The sequence below is a fragment of the Anser brachyrhynchus genome, assembly GCF_964034855.1.
Source record: "Anser brachyrhynchus genome assembly, chromosome: 3".
In the NCBI taxonomy this organism is placed as follows: domain Eukaryota; kingdom Metazoa; phylum Chordata; class Aves; order Anseriformes; family Anatidae; genus Anser; species Anser brachyrhynchus.
The window spans coordinates 53,172,649-53,190,285 of record NC_137696.1 but is presented as its reverse complement, the minus strand read 5'-3'; the positions used below and the strand labels follow the sequence as shown (position 1 = coordinate 53,190,285).

At 36.8% G+C, this 17,637-nt stretch overlaps 1 protein-coding gene across 1 annotated transcript in view; it reads right to left on the bottom strand.

The window, feature by feature from the left end:
* The window catches only part of PRKN (parkin RBR E3 ubiquitin protein ligase), a 621,897-nt gene that overhangs the window by 475,788 nt on the left and 128,472 nt on the right, over window positions 1–17,637 (bottom strand). Inside the window, 1 exon segment of the mRNA XM_080584783.1 lies at window positions 9,671–9,789. Coding sequence (XP_080440909.1) covers window positions 9,671–9,789 — 119 coding nt within the window.

The window sequence follows — 17,637 nt, the reverse complement described above, 5'->3', positions numbered from 1 at the left end:
GTTGGTGAATCAGATGCTCCATCATCTTAAAAATTAGGATAAATTACTGACCCTTCAGAATTTTTTAATATTCATCATTATGAAAAATGTTGAAATAATCTAGTGTAAGCACAATCTCTCTGTACCCACAGCTATCTAAGGAATAATACTGAGAAGACAGAAGTTTGGCTCTACTTTAATAAAGAAAGCAAATTAAGAGCATTATGCACTGGGACATCTGAATCTCAGTGGCAGCTGCCATATTAAAAAATAAAACAAAACAAACAAAAAAGAACTATCATTGTGCAAGTACTATGTTTTTCTACTGTAATAAATTCCAGCAAGCCATCCCCAGCACATTATGGTCTTACTGAATAGAAAGGGAAGGGGGAACTGTGAAGGATTCACCTACACATACAATGTAAGGTGTCAACAGAGTAAATACAGCTCTAATGTTTTAAATGCTGAGATACATCCATCAGCTGGTATTGAAAAACACTAATTATATCTCCTTTCAACATAAAAAGAGACAAAATTTGAGAGTGGGTCCTTCTTTGCTGGGGAAGGAACTACTGTATGCAAAAAAGGCAGTCTTTACACATTGGTAATACAATGACGGCAGAGCTGCTAACAATCAATATGGCAAAAAGATAAAGATGTAGCCTAAAGATAACCTAGATCACCACGAGAGGAAGAGAGCAGTTTCTCTTCCAGTTAGATTTCTGCCCCCCAAAACAGCCCAAACTGAAGCTGAATACAGCTTATAACATCTCCTGGCACACATACACCCCACTCCCAGATACCAGATAAATAAATAAATAAATAAATAATACAAATAGCCTAAGACCTATACAATAATGAAAGAGATAATGTCCCCAATCTGCCCTGCATGTATACATGATCCTGTGCCACCTAATGGTACATGCTCTAAATTTTTAGAGATTTCAGCAGGAGTTATGAACCGCAGGTCCTATTTATCAAAGGATCCTTGATTACAAATCTGAGAACAGGCAATTTTACACACAAGAAATTCAAATGCAACAAATACTTTGGACAAAAAAAAGTCAAAACTCCAAGCCTGGTATTTTTCACTAGTCACAGGTTTTTTGCAATATACTGAAATATGTTTTAGGGGTCACCTCACCATCCTGTACAAATAGCTGAAGAGAGGGTATAAAGACAACAAAGCCAGGTTCTTTTCAGAGGTGTCCAGTGACAGGACAAGAGGCAATGGGCACAAACTGAAACATCGGAAGTGCTGTCTGAGCATAAGGCAAAACCTTTTCCACTGTGCAGATGACAGAGCACTGGCACAGGTTGCCCAGAGAAGCTGCGGGGTATCCTCCTTGGAGATCTTCAGAAGCCACCTGGCCATGGGCCTGGGCAACCTGCTCTGAGCAGCCCTGTTTGTAGGGGGCTGGCCCAGGTCTCCTCCAGAGGCCCCTGCCAACATCAGCCAGACTGTGGTTTTGAAACATTAGCAACTGTGAATATCGCCAGACTGAACCGATCACCATCTGTATTCCTAGGCACGCATCTGTCTTCCCCAGCCAGCAGGGTTCATTAGATATTTGATTCAAATACTCATGGAAAAATGTAATCTGAAAGTAAATTTTTAACTGGTTTCCTTTTCATTTATGACTGTTGTCACCCGTGCTGGAGAAACCCACTTTAGTCTTCGCATTAAAGGGCAGTTTTATTTCACAGCATGGCTTGAAGTGGTACATAACACTAAAGTTATTTTCCCTCTTTCCTATAATTGGTATTTTTTTCCATCTTTTAAGACACTTTATAATGTGTAATCTCACTAAAAACACATACCACAATAAGTTGGTAAATACTATAAATCATGCATAGACACCTTAGTGCTTCTAACAGAATTAAAGTGAAAATGTACTTTCTTATCCTATTAAAATGAAAGAAAGACCTGTATGTTATTTTTCCCAAGCAGAAGCAATACTGTTTTGCAAAGTTTACTTTGCATCAAAGAATTGTTGTTCCTGTCTTTGGGAATGGATGGAATGACTGTTTTCATAAATTAAGTATGCTTTTATTTTTATTTACTGTATATACAATAATTAAAGAATTGACAATCTAGTGAAATCTGTTTTTAGTGGAGAAGAAAAAAAATGAAGAAAAGGTTTTAAGATCCTTTTGCGATCACTCAGTGCTGAACTTTCCTACTCCTAATCAGTGCCACAGTATCTTAAACGGGCTCTGGGAACAGCCACCCCAAGGCACCACTGGAGCTGGATCTCTTACACAGTGTGGCTATTTCCTAGTTTTGCTGTTTGTCACAATGTCAGAGAGCAGATTCACGGAAAGCAGCCATTGTCTTCCTTCCGCATGGTAAAACTGAGACTTTTAAGAACTCTTTTGTATTGCTTTGGCTGTCTTACTTAGCTTTTGTGGGGGCAGAACAAGAAACAGGTCTCACCCTTAAACAAATATTTAAGAATATCAGTGATAGCATTGTTTATTATTTTCTAGAAGAAATACATACATATAGCCAGACAGCCACAATGACAAAATTTGCAATAATTCTTCAAATGAGGATGTGACAACTTTGGAGGACCAGATGACTGTGCTTAGTCAGAAGAAAGATCTTACTGAATAGATTGAGGCTGGGAGCACATTGTTTGTTAAAGCAATTCCTAGTCAGACGGGAACAGGACCATAAGCAGAGCTGCTCAAAGTTGGTGTAATACAATAGCTTTCTTTGGTACCCCTTCTTTCCTTCTGCTTTATGGGTTAATATGACCATTATGAACAATTTTATTTATTTTTTTTATGAGAAGATATAATAGCAATAGCTCTGTAATAACAACTTTCTTCAAAGACATAACAAAGAAAACAGACATTTCAGGTAGAAATACAGACATTTTTTCTTGTGATATTCATTATTACTAAAAGCAATGAAGACACTGGTTAAGTGATGGCTCAATCAGACTTGCAGTATCATCTGTTAATTGTTAGGAAAGTTCCACCTGAAATTCTGTGTTCTTCCTCAGCGCAGCACTTAAGTTTATGTAATGCTGATGTCCTGCTCCAAGTCACTGAGAGTAATAGGAGAACAATAAGGAAGAGCAGAGGACACAAAACCCTTTTAAGCACAAGACCTATGTATCTACAGTCAAAAATATTAAAAATATTGGTATCCTTGGCCAGGTCAACTAGTGATAGATTCTCCTTTGCTATGATGGAAGAAATATCCCCTTCTGAGATAGATTTTTCTATTGGAAACTGCTCAGACTATCAAATAGATATGTAAGATAGAGGCTTTGTATCCACTTCAGCATGGAATTGGGCCTGAACTACAGAAAATACTGCAAGACAGGATTTATTATCAAAATGTAGCTCTGCACTAACAGACTAAGAAGTTTTATCATATTTAGCAGGCCTTTCACTATCTGATCAGGTCACGAGAGAAACTAGTGCACGCACAAGTACACTTGCCTGTGTGGCTGGTAGGGATAAGGCTCCAAATCAGCCTGATTTCTCTCTGGCATTCTGGCACAGCTGGGCTTGGGCTACACACCAGTGTACAACATCTGTACCTTAAGATGTTCCCTCATTCTCAAAAACCACTGGTTCACTAGAAAAAAAATAAAAATAGGCTTATGACTAAGTACATTGACTTAACATAACTAACACAGAAAGATTTTCTGAATATGTTGAAATCCTGGAAAAAGAACTCAGTGGAAATTCTGGAAAAAGAGCTCTGAGGGCTCTTTTTCTCTGTACTTGTCTTCTCTAAACATTATTAACATCAGTGCCCAGTGGTAGTAGTTGAGATGTCAGAATTGACTTTTTTTTCCATTATTTATTCATAAATTCACTATTTAGTCATAATTATTCATAATGTTTTCATTATTTCTATCATGTAGATAGAAATATGTATATGGAATACATATAATTTCCTGTGTGTACTACTTTTGTTGGCCAAATGCAGGGGAAATAAAGCTATTTTTGTAATCACAGGTTTATTAGCAGGAACTCAATAATAAATCGTTGCTTCAAATTTATTAGTTTGACCTGGGAGCACGGATTACAATGACAACTTTTCCTATGCATAGTATTTCAATAGAAGTATTTTAACACATATTGTTTGCAACACAGCTAAGAAGTATCAAAAACATTTTTATCCTCACAGCAAGCATGCCATTTTGGAGAGACAAATACATACTTCATCCAGTCTCAGGAATTCAATCTCATATTTAATATCTTCCCAGTCTGTGAATAAGATCAGACTTCATCACATTGCACTCCACAGGGTGGAGCTTATTTTGCAGTTAAGCTTCAAAGGTCAAATTGATTTTTTTTTCTATCCCAGCTTGGCCCTTGTCGCTATCTGTCACTCAGTCACAAGAAAATGGACTATTGATGCTAAAGACCCTTCATGGCTGGCAGCTCTGAAACAAAACTGTGCCAAATAGACATCTCTATTAGTCTGTGCACCAGGCTTAAAAGAGAGTAACCAATAAAGCAGGCAGTCTCGGTTGCCCCATAGGCTGCCTGTAACGTTACCCCAGCAGTGGTAACCAGCAGTGGTGAATCAGCAGTTGCACGGGCTAGATGATTTTGGAGCTGCTACGTGCCCATTTGTCTTTCAGCCAGCCTCGCTCCGATGCAGTGAGTGGTACTCCTTCCCTCCTCTGTCACCGAGCCAATTCCAGGAAAAGTATGTGATCCGTAATGAGCAATGGGGAGAGGCAGTCTACTGTGGAATAGACTTTTACAATGATATATTAAACAAAGAGATATGTAAAGTAAATTACCTACAGGAACAAAATCACCTTTACCACGGGGACTGTCCCATAAGTGAAAAGCAAATACAGAATTCTATGAAATGAACTTAAAGTCACTGCCTTTTTTTATATTACTAAAAATCTCTGCTAAGCCTATATTCATTAAAAAGAAAACACCCTAATTAAACAAATACTAAAATGGTATTAGGAGGTAAAAACTCAAAGATAATGACTATTAAAGGCCTTTCTTTTCCTAGATAAAATGAAAGTATCAAATTCAAAATACTTTATTTTCAGCTATCAGGACGACCACTTAAACTACGAATGACATGTTAGTCACTGAGGCACTTGATTTTTGAGCTTTTTCCTTGCCAGAACTATGATGTACAACACAGCCTATTCTGAATGCCATGATACTGAAATGACAAGCTTTTCACGGTGCCAGAGAAAAATAAAAAAAAATAAAAATCAGCTTGTTTTCATTTCCTTATTAGCTTTAAGATGAAAAGCGATAGATAAAAGTAATATCCATAATATGGCAAACAATGAAAGAGTAGTTCTCTGACAGAGGTGGTTTAACAAAGGTGTTTAAAAATGGAAGCTCCCCTGGAGCACCAAGGGTAGGGACAGAAGAAGAACTGTGGGCTTCAGCCACTGAATAAAATCCATGTGTGCTTTGGTGAAAGGAACTTAGTTTCATCTCAGCTGCAGTCAGTTAAATCAGATCCAAATATAACTCAACATGTCTGAAAAGTTCTGAGATAATGTAAGCTACAAGGATAAGTATAGAAGAAGTTAGTACAAGCACCCAAGGAGATTTGCATAAGTAGAAGATATACTGAAAACACAGACAGCACTACCAAGGGCACAGCATGAAGAACTACCAAACAGTAATGAGTTACGAGTCCCTGCAGTGAAAATGGCCTCACCATAGAGCCAGTGCCTAAGCATGGAAACCCAAAGTCCATTTACGGCACTTCAATCCCGATTCTTACCTTGGCTGAATTTTGTATAGTGAAAACAGAGACTGAGTCAAACGTCATTGTCTTGTGTACCAGGAGTATGCCACAGAGTCAGGTACATTTAAAAAGTGTGCTTTAAGTACACAGCTCGGTGTATAACAGTTTGTAGAATCAGGCTTTCCATTTGCATTTTCCTTTTCATTACAGAGTTAACAATGTAAATGCTAAAAAAAAAAAAAGTGACCTGGGTGGGGTTTTTTGTTTGCTTTTATTTATTTTATTTTCCTGAAACGGGGAATGCCCTATCTGAATCATGGCTACTGAAACAAACTGCAGCACCATATGAATAAAAAAATTATATTTTTAAAAGCTTGAAAGCAACAAAAGATATAAACCGGTGTGAAGCTGATGACTAACATTTTTTGAGCTATTTGGAGAAAGTTGCTGGCAGGCTTGTAGGTGGTCTACATAAGACTCCCACACTCCAGTCTATCCATACATGCTTTTGTGCTTGATTAATTAGAGAAACTAGGGAGAGGTGATACTTTTGCAGTGACTGATGTTTCCTTATAATTAAATCAGTCTGGTATATATCTTCCATAAAGAATCAGGTCATGAAATGTTCATAAAACGCCAACCTAAGTGTCATCTGGAAAATTACAAATTTAATATTTAGATGGATGTCTCTGGTGAAAATAAAAATAGTGGGCTCTTTAATTTCATAGAAAAACAGTATAATAAATTTACTCTGGGCATCATATATTAAAATAATGCTATGCAAATAGGAATGACAGTTAAATAAGGTTTTAGAATAAGACTGTTTAAATGAATAAGTAATATTTTAAAATGTCAGTCAGTCAACACACCATGAAAAAAGAAAGCTCAATTTAATTAGCTTGGTCATTTGTGGCTTAGGTAGAGAAAAGAATTAGCATGTTGAGTAAGTTAAAGCTTCCCAAAGCTTTGTGTGGGTTTTACACAGGTATTCACTTTCATCTCAGTGAAAGAATTACTGTAACAAATGCTGGCTTAGATGGTGCTTTGCTGCTTATGGCACAAGAGAGCTTCTTAAGCAACTTGCTATGCTGCCTGGTAAAGGTCAGGCACAGTTTACTGAGCACTGGATAAAATATATCTTAAAAAAAAAAAACCATACAGCTTTTCTGACAAATCTGTAGTATGATGGTATACACGTGCTTTTTTATAGTTTACCTATGTCCACTTCATGTTGACCAACTTCTCTATAAAAGGGAAATCATAATACCAGTAAAGATGGTAATACCAGTAATGATGTAATGATTACTGGTAATACCAGTAAAGATGATAATACCAATAAAGATGATGTCTATTAGCAATCGCTGGCATAGTCCAGTTGGGACTGGACAAGCAACATAGAGGGTTTGCAGTAATACACTACCTTCTAACATATATATATATATATATATATATATATTTTAAATGTACACAAAGGTCAAGTTTTGATAACATTTTCAGCCTGACATAACTTGCTTACTGTAGACTGTGATGCACTGAAGAAAGCATAACAGATACAAAGCACCAGCTCAGAGACTACACTTTTGCCTAGCATTAATGCAGAGAGGTTTCTACATAGTATTGAAAAATAAATGAGGCCTGGTACATATTTCAAGCTTCCTCTGCTGGAATTACTTTCTGTCTCCCTGGAAGATGGACAGCAAGTGAGAAGAAAAAAGGTCACTAGGACCAGGCACATACTAAATCTGCACCTAATCTTCATAACCACAGGACTGAGGTAGATTGCATGTATTTATAAAACAAACTTACTGTTGCTTAGCACATTCACTACCGTAAGTGTGTCCTTCTTGCAAATATTTCACTTCTGGAAGCACTGAGGACTGCCAGCCCAAACTAATGGAACAGTGCACTTGCTGTTCTATCTACCTAGCTTCACTGAAATTGAGAGGGAAGGAATTATAACATATTTTCTTTATTTTGGGGAGAAAGTAACATGAACCTGAACTGCAAATTATTTCTGTAGACATTATTAAAAAAATGAAACAGTCAAAAATTATCATTTGACACTCTCTAAAAGATATTTCCCTTTTCTCTTTTGTACTTTCACACTGAAGTACCTTATCAAATCTTCTGAAAGCTGTTATTTTTTGAACCAATCTTGAAATTAGCAAATGCTTCCACTGCAAGTTTCCAGTGACTTTCTGTTCATACCTAATGTAAAATATGCTAACAGAAAAAAAGACATAGCTGTCATTCAATGGAAATTATCAGCTTGTGTATATTTATTGACACAAATTTGCCCAAAAGAATGTAGGTCTGTGTACATTCCAGACAATCGGATGCTACAAGTTTATTTAGAAATGTGCAATACTGGAACTTTTTATAGTAGTGTTTTCTTTCTTTCTTTCTTCCTTCCTTTCTTTTTTTTTTTAATAATAATGGAGTCATGAGGAATTCTTGAGAGACAAAATGAAGACTACTATTTAGCAAATACTGTAAGAACTTCAAGTTTGTAAATGTATTTAAGTCTACTTGATACAAGAAACATAATGATTCCAAACCAAACACCACAGGAGTGAAACTGATAATTTCCATAAGACTGGACATGCTTAAAGAAGCCACCAAATCTAGGAAAGGATACATGTTCTGTGCCATCCTTGCAATACACAGAGTTCAAAGACAGCTAGTGATAAAAGCAATCATGCAGCAGCAATAACTGTTTGCATTCAATCTGAACACACTGTCACCTGTGTTTATATCCGTTCTGAGTATTATACGAATGGACATGTACATTAAAGGCAACTTCTGTATCTTGATTTATATGTGATTTAAGCCTATACTAATTACAAATATTTAAGTATGACTTTTCAGAAAAAAACAAAGGCTCTTAGATGTGTTCATTTGAAACATCACAGTATGCAATACTTGTAAGCCTCTGAAATAAATTAGAGATATGCAAGTAATTCAGAAATAGCACACAGAGCTTGAGGGGGTTTGTTGTGGGGTTTTAATTTATATATGTATAAGCATTACTACACTTTATTCTTTCAATGAGATTACAGTAGCTGGTTTTTTTTAAGTCTCACAGTGCTATTTTGTGTCATGATGTAGAAGTACTGGGCTACAACAAGAACATGAAAGTGAAATTAATCCTTTTAAACCACAGCAAAAGACACTTATACAGTTAAATATGTATCACAGAAAGCTCCCCAACATCTATAGCATGGTAAGGCTCAGTCTTCCACACAAGCCTAAGCCTTTCACAGAACGAACCTAGTTGACAAACATCATGATTTATGAGAGAGGAAGGACTCTTATTCCCCAGTAGCAAAACCAGTGAAATTCAGCACAATGGATACAAAAACCAACCAAACAAACAAACATACAAACAAACACCTCCAGAACTTCACACTACTGTAAATTCAAGTCAAACAACAGTGTCCTGTTTTTAGATGCAAACCAAGCCTGACAGTTCTACTAACTTTCTGTCCCACCATAGTAATGTTGCTCTGACTTCACATACACTGGCTGAGCTGGAGAGGTTAATATTCTCAGCTGCACAGCCACTTAATTCCTCCTTGTCTCATTCCATAACGTTCACAGTCACTGGCACTGAATTCAGGTCTTTCTGTGCCTATAAACACTGATCCAGGCCTTGCATAAGCACCTATAATTCTAACCCTTAAGCATACCCTTAAGTTGTGCATATTATGCATACTACCAGGCTAACCATTAGGACTTCAAATATAAAGCCAAGAATGTCTTAACAGGATTGGAGATACAGTCTGCAATGTTTTCCTTGTGTGTACTGCAAATAGTGGAGATAAGTGAATGAAATCTTCACCAAGCTTTAAATTACCCAGACATAAATAGCAATAAAAAATTTCAGTAAAAATACATATATACATAGCTACATATATGCAAATGGATTGACAGAACAATATATGTAATTTCTATACAGTCCAAAAAATTGAAACACATGCTTACCCTTGCCAAAGTCAGTGTTCCTTGTTTACACACACTGCAGCGGACCCTCAGTTTCCCAGGTTTAACAGCTTGGCAGAAATTTTTGCAGAAAACATAAAAACTGTTGTAACTAGCTGCACCTGTCAGGAAGAAAAACAAACAAACAAAACCATTTGATTTATACTGAAAATCAGTATCAGGCTATAATGAAAAATTTTTATTTAATAAGTGATAAACAAGGGAAAAAAAATGTTTTTAAGCCTGAAGACAGCATTATGATCTTCTTCCCTGGTGTACTTAGCACATTCGAGTAACTCCTGCTTCTTGATCAATATATAAAGGCAAACTACCCTGAAACCCCTAGAAAATATATCCTAATTTGAGGTTGAGCTTATCACTGATGAGAACCAACTGTAATCTTTGGCAAGTGATGTATAAGATTAATTACTCCATCTATCCATGATTGGCGTCTTACTTCTAATCTAGATTTGTCTAGCTGCAAATTTGAGTGAGTCCGAATTGCATGAATATTTCCTTGGATAAAGTTTAAAAGATTAGTTTGATTGATATCACAAGAAGAAAACAAATATTTAATTTAGTAAATCTAGTTTTATTTGTGGAATAATGGAAATAATTTATTTATTTTTGCTGGCAGTCATATTACCTAGCAAAGTTTGTAAACTGCTGCCAAGTCAATTTTCAAGGAAAATGAAATGAAATACATTCTATTCTGGGGAACTATAGAATACACAGAGAATTGTGTAAGCCTGAGGCATTGCTAATGATTGTGATTTCACTTACAGTCCTGGTCACTGTTTTGAGTAAACTGCTTTGTAGGATGACTATTGCCATCCCTCAAAAAATGAAGGAAGATTCATAGAGTGGTTTTAATTTAGACTAGTCATCTCCAAGTTCAGACACTCAAGCTTATTGTCAGAACTTGAACTGAGACCAGAATAAAGCTTTAGCATTTTATTCCCGGTATCAAGAGGAATACTTTTGGAGATTTGCCTCAGCATGGGTGAACTTTAGAATCTATAGTAGTCCCTTAGAGAAATAAACTCTTCACCTTTTTCTTCCCCATTGTCCTACCTCTCCCTACTTTTATGAGCAATACACCTTATATACATTTCAATCCTAATGTGTTACCACCATAAATATCATTGGGAATAATATTTTTCAACAAGACTGATTTACTTTATTTTTACATGTCCTTTAAATGATAAAGGTGAGCCCCTGCATTCTGCTAATGAAAATCCATACGAATTTCATGTTACACCTATTCATAGGTGTCCAACATTTATGTGAAACTAGTTTCCAAAAGTCAACCTCAGAGAACTGTCATGTAAAACTTTTTTTCTAAGAAAAAAAGTTGTAGATGTCTTCAGAGATGTACACTAATGAAGGAGCACATTTTATAATACATGGTTTTAACACATATCATTTTTTTCAAGTTTTCAGAAACATAAGTGATGTCTCCAATATTAAATTTAATAAAACTGATCTATCAACTATTTTCATTATGCTTCCCTGGGAATTATTAATTACCATAACTGAACATAAAACATAATAGAATTTCAAATGAATTTAGACTTCACAGAAAATTAGCACACATCCACCCTTTCACACGTAATGTACACATAAACAACTGCAACTCAAAACAGTTGAGAGCATACTTCTCAAATCAATCTATAACACAGTTCTAAGATAAAAATAGTTCAGCTAAAGATAGAGACATAGGCTGAACTATTTAATAATATATGGTACAATGTTGAGAGGTGACTCCAAACTAAATTTGCCAAAATTTTGAACATTTGGATGACTATTTACTCATATTTTACCCAAGGTTCCTAACAGTAGGACCAAGAACACTTTTAGATTAGCTTCAGTTTGAACTAGAATACACACACACACAAATCTAAAATACAATATTGAAAATGAGAAGGCATACACTGGCAAATAATTGTATTTTACTTTTGGTAATTCCTCCATGCAGGATCAGCAGGTCAACCAATAAAAAAAAAGGGGGGGGGGGGCATTAAATTTAGTATAATTTGAAGGAAGTATTTAATGACTTAAGTAAGCAAGTATGCCATTGCTACACGAGGCCCATCATAAACAAGATGCTTCCAGTCAATTACTCCTGACTCGGTTTCAGTTGCAGGCAGTGAGACCAGAGTCAAGTCTGGTATCAACAGTGCTCTGCCATTGCTCTGTTTTCTTGCATGGTCTTTGAGACCTAATTTGAGTGCTGTTTCTTCTGTTCACATGCAGAAACACCTATCCTGAGTAAATCTGTGATGCCACTGTTCACTGTCCTGATTCCTCCTACCTCCTGGATGGATTCCTGCTATGACTCTTATAAAATCCTTCCAGTCAAACTGCAACATCTTATTGAGTACATAAGCCCTTATGGAATAAAATATTTTGTTAATTGGGCTGATGCCTTTCCTGATCCAATCCACCATTCCCTGATGTCTTGTGTATGTCTGACATTTTATATCAAGTTTATTTCAAGCAGAAAACTACTTGAGGCAGAAATCATACTTTCTGCCTGCTATTTGTTCTAAGCTCATTCCATCTGCACCCAAAGATAAAACTGTATTATTGATAAGAGTCTACAAAATATTCACAAGATAGTATGGCATAAATCAGCATGACTGAATACTGCAGTAAGAAAACAGCAGTCATAGGAGAAGCCTAAAATGAGACATACTGATGATTTACTGTAGAGGATAAATCTCGTGCATTAGCTTGATATTTACTCCTTGCAAAAACGGACTACATTTACTCAACATTTATATTTCTTAGCACTTCTTTTTTTTTTTTTTTCCTCTTTCATGAATTTAAAAAGTAGCCCCTATATGCATCCCTGATGCACAAATTTGAAACACAAGAAGAAAGAAATTTATAGCATAATGAATCGGAGCAGTTAAGCAATGCAGACACCCAGAATAACTTTTGAAACGTCTCTTACAGCAAGGCTGCCAGAGAGGCAGATGACTACAGGAGGAATGTTCTGATCTGAGGAGAAAGGAGTAAATGAAGATTTTCAGCAATCTATTCACCATTTGATATACATATGCTGATCTCAGTCTCACCAAGTGCAGTTACTTTATTCAGTGTATGTCCTGAGAAGCATCACCAGGAGGAGGAGAGACTGAATTAAATACACAAATGTTAAAAGTTGGCATAGTGTACAACACTGATGACAAGAATTAAACTCTTTACTGACTTGTCAATATCACCGTGACTTTTAGCAAGGCCCTTGGCTGAGACTGTATCCCCCTGAATAGCTTTTCAGAGGGGAACTGAGAGAAACAAGGACAAAGAAATCTACTTTATGCATTAGCTCTGACGTAGCAGTAGTAATAAGAAATGTAATTATGGCACCATGCCAGTAATCACTCAAATGGCTGCAGCACCAACCTTACAACCTCGTCTTTCCTCATTCAATCATGGTCTATAGGTTTTCATAAAGCTCTCCATTAATATTTTATAGCACTGGTACTCAGCAAGAATGTGCAGACACAGCAAATTACAAGCTAAAAAAAATTGGAAGTCCCTTAAGTGCTGATTCTAATACTGAAGGTGTGCGTTAGAACAATAAATAAATTAAATTATTATTAGTAGTCTGTTTGCAGTTACATACATTGGTGGATGGAGGACAACTAAAGGAAAAACAAACGTATATGGTCACTGGAAGCAAGGTCAGGCAACGTGGGAGGACTACAGAGACGCTGCTTGTCTTTGAAGGGAGAAAATTTGTGCAGCCAAAGCTCAATTTGAGTTGAAGCTAGCCAGTACTGTCAGGGATAGTAAAACGGGTTTTTAAAATATGTTAACAGCAAAAGAAGGACCAGAGAAAATATTGGTTCATGGACGGTCACCTCACAAACAGGGATGTTAACAAAGCAGTGATTTTTAATGGATTTTTTACCTCTGTCTTCAACACCAGTGATGGGCCCTGGGACCCCCGGAGCCCTGAGATGGAGGACCACGACTGCAGTAACAATAAACTCCCAGCAAACCCCGAACTTGTGCAGGATTTGCTTGCCATCCACCTGGATGCATGTAAGTCTATGGGATTCATTCCAGGATACTCAGAGAGCTGGCTGATGTCATCACGAGACCTCTCTCAACTATTTTTCAATGATCTTGGGAATCTGGAGAGGTTCCAATTGACTGGAAGCTGGCAAACATTGTTCCAATTTTCAAGAAGGGCAAAAAAGAAGAACCTGGCCTACAGGCCTGTCAATCTCAATTCAGTGTCTGGTAAAATTATGGAGGAGAATATTCTGTGAGTTTTGGAAAAACACCTGAAAGACATTGCAGTAATTGGTCACAGCCATCATGGTTTCATGAGGTGAAAGTCATGCTTAACAAACTTAATTTCCTTTTATGACAAGGTCACTGACCTGGTTGACCCAGAGAAGACAATTGACATAATCTTAGCAGATTTCAGCAAAGCTTTTGATACTGTTTCTCACAGTATCCTTCTGGACCAAATGTCTAGCATACAGTTAGATAAATACACAAAATAATGGTTGAACAATTGGCTGATGCATTTCGCTCAAAGGGTTCTAGTAAATGGGGTTACACCAGGCTGGCAGCCAGTCGCTAGGGGGGTTCCCCAGGGCTCCATTTTAGGGCCAGTTCTCTTTAATGTTTTTTTGTAAATGACTTGGATGCAGGAGTTGAAGGTATAGTAAGTTTACAGATGACACTAAATTGGGAGGAGCTGTTGACTCCCCTGAGGGTAGAGAGGCCTTGCAAAGAGGTCTTGACAAATTAGAGGGCTGTGCAATCACCAACCACATGAAGTCTAACAATATCAAGTGCCAGATTCTGCACTTGGGTTGGGGCAACCCTGGTTATACGTACAGACTGGGGGACAAGAGGCTGGAGAGCAGCCCCTTAGAAAGGGATCGGGGGGTTCTGGTTGACAACAAGTTGAATACGAGCCAGCAGTGTGTCCTGGCAGCCAGGAGGGCCAAACATACCTCGGGGTGCATCAAGCACGGCACTACTAGCTGGCTGAGTGAAGTGATCCACTCTCCTCTGTGCTCGTGCAGCCTTACCTCAAGCAGTGTGTGCACCACAAAATTATTAGGGAGTGTCCAAAGGAGGGCTATGAAGATAGTGAAGGGTCTAGAGGATGAAATGTCGAGGAGCTGACGAAGTCACTTGGATTGTTCAGCCTCAAGAAGAGGAGACTGAGGGGAGACCTCAATGTGGCCTGCAGCTTCCTCATGACAGGGAGCAGAGGGGCAGGCACCAATCTCTTCTCTCTGGTGACCAGAGCTAAAGCTGAGTTTTTCATAGGTACAAATGTATTTTTCACCACATGATCATAGGTCGTCTTTTTAAGAAATCATCTCCAATATGTCAAACTTAAGAGAAATCTGACTTAGAAATGCATAACATTTTTGTCTTTCATTTTATTCAGAAGAGATAAATTAGCAGGCAAATGATTCATTTCCATCTGCATCAGTAAATTTTTCTCATAACTTGTTCAACATAGCAAAAATCATTTCAACAGCTGCTTGGCTACACTGGTCTACCTAAATTGTTTTCTGTATTTGGTGAGAATACTTACAGGGCTGAATCTTTCAGGGAAAATATGGGAATGTCTCCTTTCTGGAGTCCCAAGAAATGTTTCTCCCAGTGGCAGCCACAGAAAAATCACAATGTCTTTCCTGAGGTGTTTTGTTCTAGTATTTCAATCAATATCTTTATCATTAAGAAGATATTATTTTTAGTTTTAATTTTCTGTGCTGAAACTAAACTATTACTTCCTCTACCTGCCACCAAGGATATGGAAAACAATTTATTTTCTTTCTCTTTGCAGCAGCTTTTTATATTGGTTTTCTACTTCTTGTTCTATTAAACCCCAATATGGTCATTCTTTTCGTATATGCAATAATCTTTAGATTTCAAAACATTTCTCTTGGAGTTTTCTTTAAAGGGCATTAGGTGTAGCTCCCCAGTCTTGTCACAATATTCCAACTGAAGTCTCTCTGATACTGAGAACAATAGGGTTCTTTTTTTTTTCTTTGTCCTTTTTTGTTTGTTTGTTTGTTTTTTAAGGCACCTTAAAGGTTATACTTCCTTTTTTCTTTTTTTTTTTTTTTCCCATTTGGTTTTTAATCTAAAATGAACCTCCAAACCCTTGTCTACTTCATCTGTTTTAACCGATTCTGTATCTGTGTTGCTGAATACTGCCAGCCAAGTGCAATATGCTGTACTGGACCCTTCTGAGAAGAACTGTGTTTTTTTCAGAGTAAATTTCCCATTTATCTTGATAGTTTTGCATTCTAAGACTGTCATCCAGTTTATTAGCATTCTCTCCTAACTTGGTGCTGTCTACAGATTTAATAAATGTAGAGTCTATTTCATCATCCAGATCATTAATGAGAGTATTGATTAATACCAAATGTAGGGCAGACCCATTCAATATATCCCTCCATTTTGATGATGAACTACTACTAACTACTCCCAAGCTACAACTTAGTAGACAAGTTCACAGAAACTCCACCATGTTTTTATATATATTTGTGCTCTCAGTTTGCTGCTGACAATATCATGCTAAATTGTCAAAAACTTTACAAAGGTTAATATGTGAAATCATAGAAACATAGAATTATGGAATGTTTTGAGTTGGAAAGGATCTTAAAGATCATTTAGTACCAACCCTGTCATGGGCAGGGACACCTCCCACCAGACCAGGTTGCTCAAAGATATATCCAACCTGGCCTTGAACACCCCCAGGCATAGGGAATCCACAACTTCTCTGGGCAACCTGTTCTGGTATTTACCCACCCTCATAGATTGAAATCCATCCTGCACTTTTTTGCCAAGTGGAAATTTGTGGAGCTCCAGTAGCTTGGGTTTGCCTGTGAGATTACTTATGCAGAATGTGTAATGTGTGTGATTATATATATGTGCATATACATATATGTATAATGTAAATATATGACAAACCAACTTTGTTGATGTAAAACCTAAAATTTAATAAAAATTCAGAAAACAATCCCTATTTTGCAGTTTGCACTTTCAAATATCAGAAGACAAAGCCATTTATTGCAGGCTACCATCTTAGTAAAATGCTTAGTGACATTCTCTATCAAGTTAATTTAATTATGAAGCTCTTACTGATCACCAAAAAAAACCAAAAAACCACGAATGCAAAAGGCTGCTCATTTATGATCTGTGCATGGACCTATCTTCTTATCCCAATGAGACACCCTCTCTCTCTTCTACCTCTTCAAAGCTAATTTCATCACAAATACTATTCACAGAAAGTATTAACACTGTTCTCTCCCTTTACTGTTTTTATATAAAAGGAAAAAGTAGTATTCTCTGATATGTACCCCAGTGTTTTGTACTTTCTCCACATTTAGATTTTTAAGCTCCTTAGGACCTGAATTACCTCCTTTTTTCTGTCCTATTAATGATGAACATGCTGTGGGAGCTTTATACATGTTAGTGATAGTATAGACCAATTATTTTTATATGCATGACTAGTTAATCACAAAACATTAGTCATAATCACTATAGATCTCATTCTGAATTCTCTAATCAGTCAAAACACCCATTATCATCCATATGACTGTTTTAAGTGAATAACATTTGAATAGGGATATTAGGAGCTAACCTACTGTTTTCACTTGAAGCACATTTTCATATAGATGATAATGATCACTGATTCTTTTCTTTAACTCAACTATTTAAAAGAGGACACAGCTATGGGAAAGTCTTTCAACAGACTGAAAATTGCATAAAGCTAACATTGTTTCAGATTCCATTATATTTACATTTAGACTAGTTGCAGTTTGTAAAATGTAGACTGGCTGTCAGAGACCTCTCAGACCATTTTAGCAATTTGCAGCCACATAATGAAAAATACAGAGTTAGAAGTGAAAAAAGTATTTTTCCAACTGTCTTCACTTTAAGGATTCCACTTGATTCAACACAGTAGGAGGAAA